The sequence below is a fragment of the Quercus robur genome, chromosome 8, assembly GCF_932294415.1.
Source record: "Quercus robur chromosome 8, dhQueRobu3.1, whole genome shotgun sequence".
Lineage (NCBI taxonomy): Eukaryota > Viridiplantae > Streptophyta > Magnoliopsida > Fagales > Fagaceae > Quercus > Quercus robur.
This window is the reverse complement of record NC_065541.1, coordinates 62423428-62428658: the sequence shown is the minus strand read 5'-3', so window position 1 is coordinate 62428658 and position 5231 is coordinate 62423428. Positions and strand designations below refer to the sequence as shown.

Here is a 5231-nt window from a genome sequence, read left to right as displayed (position 1 = left end):
ATTTAAAAACTAACATACGTTTAACTAGCACATAGAATATATTTTTTCCCACGAAATCACTGTGAACTTTTAGAATTAGCCGTTAGCCCGTGCCTTGCGTGGTATATTGTTAACAAAATATTGTAAAAGTCTTTTATATCACTATTATTCATTACAACTAAAAGAAATATAGCATAAAAATTTACTATTTGACTTAGAAGGAAAAAAAAAAAAAAAAAAAAGTAAAATCATTGTACAATACACATTAACTTCTTTCAAAAATTGAAAAATAAATAAATGTGTTCCAAACATTTGATGCTAAAGATCAAAATATCAACTGCATAATGATAGAACCTAGCAAAAGCTTAAGGCTCATCATTACAACTCAATTTAAGAAATATGTTATCGGTTTTCCCAAACATTATCGGTTTTCCCAAACATTATCGGTTTTGGGTACAATGATTCACAAGCATTAATAAATAATAAATATATGAAGCTCAAAATCTAAACTTTGCATTCTTTTATATCTTTTTTGTATCATTAATTTATATCCACAACTTAACCTTTTCCCCCACGTTTTTCACAAAATATTACAAATATGGGAACTAAACAAAACTCAATGAATAATTTTAAGAAATTTCTTATGAGATTAATCATCTATATACGTTGCACTTAATAGCTTTATTAAATTGTATGATATCAAGGAAGAATCACCATTGGCCAGGAAATGGTCTAGCAGCTCTATCCTTCTTGTTAAGTACGTAGATGAACAATTTTGACCACCGATTGTTGTTGTTGTCTTTTTTTTTTTTTTTTTTTTTTTTGTCTGAATTTAAGACTTTTATTAACGAAAAAAAAAAAAATCAAACTACAAAACAACTAGGCTACAAGTCCTCTCTACTGATGACATCAACAAAACAGGTAGGGCTAATGGTGAGTAAGTAGGATCATGGGATATATGATTCTTTTAGGGGATTCACTTATTCATGAATTGGAAATGGACATTCATTAGGGGAAAAAAATGAGAAGGCCAATCACAACCAATGAAGGCCTTTTAGAAACAAATAAAATTTAAAGTGTTCAAATTCAATATTACAAATTTGACAAATTTAAATAAACAACTGCCAAAAAAAAAAAAAGAGAGAGAGTAAGAAACACATGCACCATAAACATAAATTATTACCACATTGACGACATGACGGATAAGTGATTATAAGACCTTAAAGAAGAGTGCAAAGAAGTAAGAGCACAACAAAATTACGAGAAATATTTTAAAATTTTATTATTGAATTTACTTTAACTTAGTCCATATGACAAAACAAATTGATCACTCAATTACAAAGTACAATAAAAGTATGAATCTAAGACAAAAAAGCTTATCAACATATAAATTGAATGGTCTCTAATAAATAAACATTTGAAAGTAGTATAAAAAAATCATTGATAAGGGATCGAATAAGTTTTTTTTTTTTTTTTTTAAGAAATAGTTTCAACTTATCATGTCTATTTCTAATTATTATTCTTTTTCATCAAACCAAAACATCAATTAGTTTTAGTGTAGGCGGAGATTAAACTCCAAAACTCTTATTCAACAACAATAAACTTTATCATTGGAACTAATTGGAACCCATAGGATCAAATAAGTTGAAAAATGAATTCATTAATTCATGTGTCTCGTAATCACAATATGATATAGACTTGAAAAATGAAAAATATATATATATATCATGTTGAGCATACCATATAAAACATCAAATATGTGGTGAGCAAGACTTCCTTAAGAAAACATACAAAATATCCATAAGACAAACCCACAAATCAATAAATTAACAAAACAACTAATGAAAAAATGTGGCATACTTTTCTATTTTTTGAGAAAAAGCACTTTGCGCATTCATAAATAGAAATTAGCTGAAATCAACAAGAAGAGCATCATTGAGATGAGGTGGAGTATGCTCCATTCATGCCAAAAAGCTATTAACATGTCTTGTATATTTATCTAAATAATGAACTACAAAATTACCTGCTCAATGAGTACGAAAGAAGGAAATATGACTGGAAAGCCACGTTTTACTTTATATTTTAAGAGTAAAATTAAGGTGGCAAATAGAAATGCACATTTGAAGGCCATATTTTATTTAAAGAAACAAAGGCGGTATATTTTAAGAGTAAATGAAAATGACAAATAATAGTGCACATTTAAGGGCCATATATTATTAGTGGAATTAAAATAGTGCATGTAAGGCTGTATATTTTAAGAGTAAAAATGAAAATGACAAATAATAGTGCACATTTAAGGGCCATATATTATTAGTGGAATTAAAATAGTGCATGTAATTCCATTTATTATGGTCAACCATAAAAGTATGTGATGGTCCTAATTCCAAAATCCTAAGCAACCAAAGATGTACATGACCACAAATACACTAGCCCAACTATTTAAAAGAACAGAGAAGGTTCCCCACAAACCCCTCAAAAGTCACAAACACAGGTAACCCCAACAGAAACATTATACATATATGGCCCTCTGACTGATATTTCTCTCCCACCAAACAAAAGCTTTCAAAACCACGCCAAACCCAAAGCCACTGACATCCCCGTACCCCTCACGTTTCTTCAACTTCTCTTTCTTCTTCTTCTTTCTCAGATGGCCTATCTTCAATCTTTACTTCATCTTCATCTCATTATTTTCTTGATAATGAACCAAACCCAAGTTTCTCTCTGTGCAACACAAAAAACACTCATATTACCTCTTAAAACCCAAACACTCCCACATGGTTTGGTCCCAAAAAGACTAAATCCTACAAGCAAAATCTCTTTCCACCACAATGTTACCTTAACAGTCACACTAACCGTTGGCTCGCCTCCACAGAGTGTTTCCATGGTCCTCGACACAGGTAGTGAACTCTCTTGGCTACACTGCAAAAAAACCCAAAACTTCAACTCCATATTCAACCCACTTTCCTCCAAGTCTTATTCACCAACCCCGTGTTCCTCACCCGTTTGCAGAACCCGGACCCGAACCCTGCCCATACCCGCTTCCTGCGACCAGAATAAACTCTGCCACGCAACTGTTTCCTATGCTGACGCTTCCTCCATGGAAGGAAATCTCGCGTCCGAAACTTTTTATATCGGAAACTCGGCACGGCCCGGTACGATATTCGGGTGTATGGATACCGGGTTCAGTTCCAACTCCGATGAGGACTCCAAGACCACCGGGATAATGGGTCTGAACCGCGGGTCCTTATCGTTCATTACCCAGATGGGGTTTCCGAAATTTTCGTACTGCATATCGGGTCGTGACTCGTCCGGTATTTTGCTTTTCGGAGAAGCGAGTTTCAGCTGGCTAAAGCCTTTGAACTACACTCCTTTGATTCAAATCACGGACCCATTACCGTATTTTGATAGAGTAGCGTATACGGTTCAGCTCGAAGGGATTAAAGTATCGGAAAAAGTGTTGCCGCTTCCGAAATCGGTTTTTGTTCCGGACCATACCGGTGCCGGTCAAACAATGGTCGACTCGGGCACTCAGTTCACGTTCCTTCTCGGACCGGTTTACACGGCTTTAAAGAACGAGTACATGCAACAAACAAAGGGAATACTAAAGCTTTTGAACGATCCCAACTTTGTTTTCCAAGGAGCTATGGATTTGTGTTACTTGGTCCCTTTGAACCGGCCGATTTTGCCCCAGTTACCAAAAGTAAGCTTGATGTTTCGGGGTGCCGAAATGGTTGTATCGGGTGAGAGGTTAATGTATCGGGTACCCGGTATGGTGAGGGGTGGGAATTCGGTGTATTGTTTCACATTTGGGAACTCTGACTTGTTGGGCACAGAGGCTTTTGTGATTGGTCATCATCATCAGCAGAATTTGTGGATGGAGTTTGATTTGGTGAAATCTAGGGTTGGACTTGCCGAGGTGAGGTGTGATCTTGCAAGTCAAAAGCTTGGATTGGGTGTTTAAGGTGATTTGATAGATATAAGGCAAATTTTGTGATTTTAGGTTTGTTTATTTTATAACCAAGGTATAAACTCCCCCCCCCCCCCCTCCCTGATTTTAAAGATGTACATAATACAATGGGTTTTAAATCATCTATTTCTTTTAGACTAAGATCATAGTAATATGTCCAATTTAGGGTACTTTATTTTATGAAGAATGCGTGACAAACTATAATTGATAGAGTAAAAATTAGAACATTTAAAATGAGGCAGAAAATTTCTATTAGTAACATGACCATACAATATAGAATTTCAAGAATGAATGAAAGAAATCTAATAAATTAGATTCTTATTACAAATTAGAACTAAGAATGATATAATCGCTTAGTTTTGTTACATTCATTGATGACATATAACAATTTAAGGAGTTGATTTTTCTAGAGAAGCCTGGCAGATTGCCAGCTTCGATTGGCACTTCTGTACAAGAAAGAAGTGTACCATAATAATATTTATGAGTGTTGACATACTTGGATTTTCCATTCCCATAGCTCACCTGAGTACACAAGCAATGATGGCCCATTTATTAGGCGGTAAATTTGGTCTTGGAGGGAAAATTGGTGAATACAAGGGATGAAGGGGTCTCCGGCCTGCCTAAAGAAATCAATTGTTTGAAATTTTGAATTGTAGTCTCCTCCTAATATTATACTTTAATATATATATTTCTACATTTTCTTTCAAGATTCATTAAATTACTAAAAATACACATTTTCAATTTTATCATTGTGCTCGAACCCTATTAATGAAAACGAGATTCAGAAAAAAAAAAAAAAAAAAATACTATAAGGTAAGAGCTTTAACTAAAGAGATATAAAAATTAAAAAAAAAAAACATAATAATAAGAGTTCAAATTCTTTACATAGTAATTTTTATTCACTTTCATATCGTTAGTGCATAAAAGTTAAAGATTGAAGTGCTGGGACATAAATGTTTGCTGTATAATTTTAAAATTATTAAATTTAAAAATTTTATAATTTATATATTTATATTAACCAAATTACATAAAATGTCACATATGTTGCATGGCTTGCATTTAACTCTAAGGTTGGCCGATTTAGTTGGGTTTTTTTAAATAATACTTTCACTTTCAGTCTTTCTTCTTAAAAAACAGAGAAAAAAAAAGGTTTATCTAGTAACTAAAATATTCTATGTGAATCATAAATAAAATTTTTAATCATGAAAAAAAAAGTTACAAAATAACTTTTACATGTATTAAAAAAAAAAAAAAAAAAAAACTCCCTTTTGAAAAAAAAAAAAAA

The 5231-nt window shown here is 32.8% G+C and overlaps 1 protein-coding gene across 1 annotated transcript; it reads left to right on the top strand.

Annotated features, from left to right (window-relative positions):
• The first annotated feature begins 2442 nt into the window (after positions 1–2442).
• On the top strand, positions 2443–4150 carry LOC126697537 (aspartic proteinase PCS1-like). Its single transcript, XM_050394577.1, has one exon. The coding sequence runs from the start codon at positions 2627–2629 to the stop codon at positions 3938–3940; it is 1314 nt and encodes a 437-aa protein (XP_050250534.1). The 5' UTR covers positions 2443–2626; the 3' UTR covers positions 3941–4150.
• The last annotated feature ends 1081 nt before the right edge of the window (positions 4151–5231 follow it).

Bases quoted from the DNA above. Each gene is read 5' to 3' on its own strand.
- LOC126697537 (XM_050394577.1), top strand. From the start codon at position 2,627: ATGGCCTATCTTCAATCTTTACTTCATCTTCATCTCATTATTTTCTTG.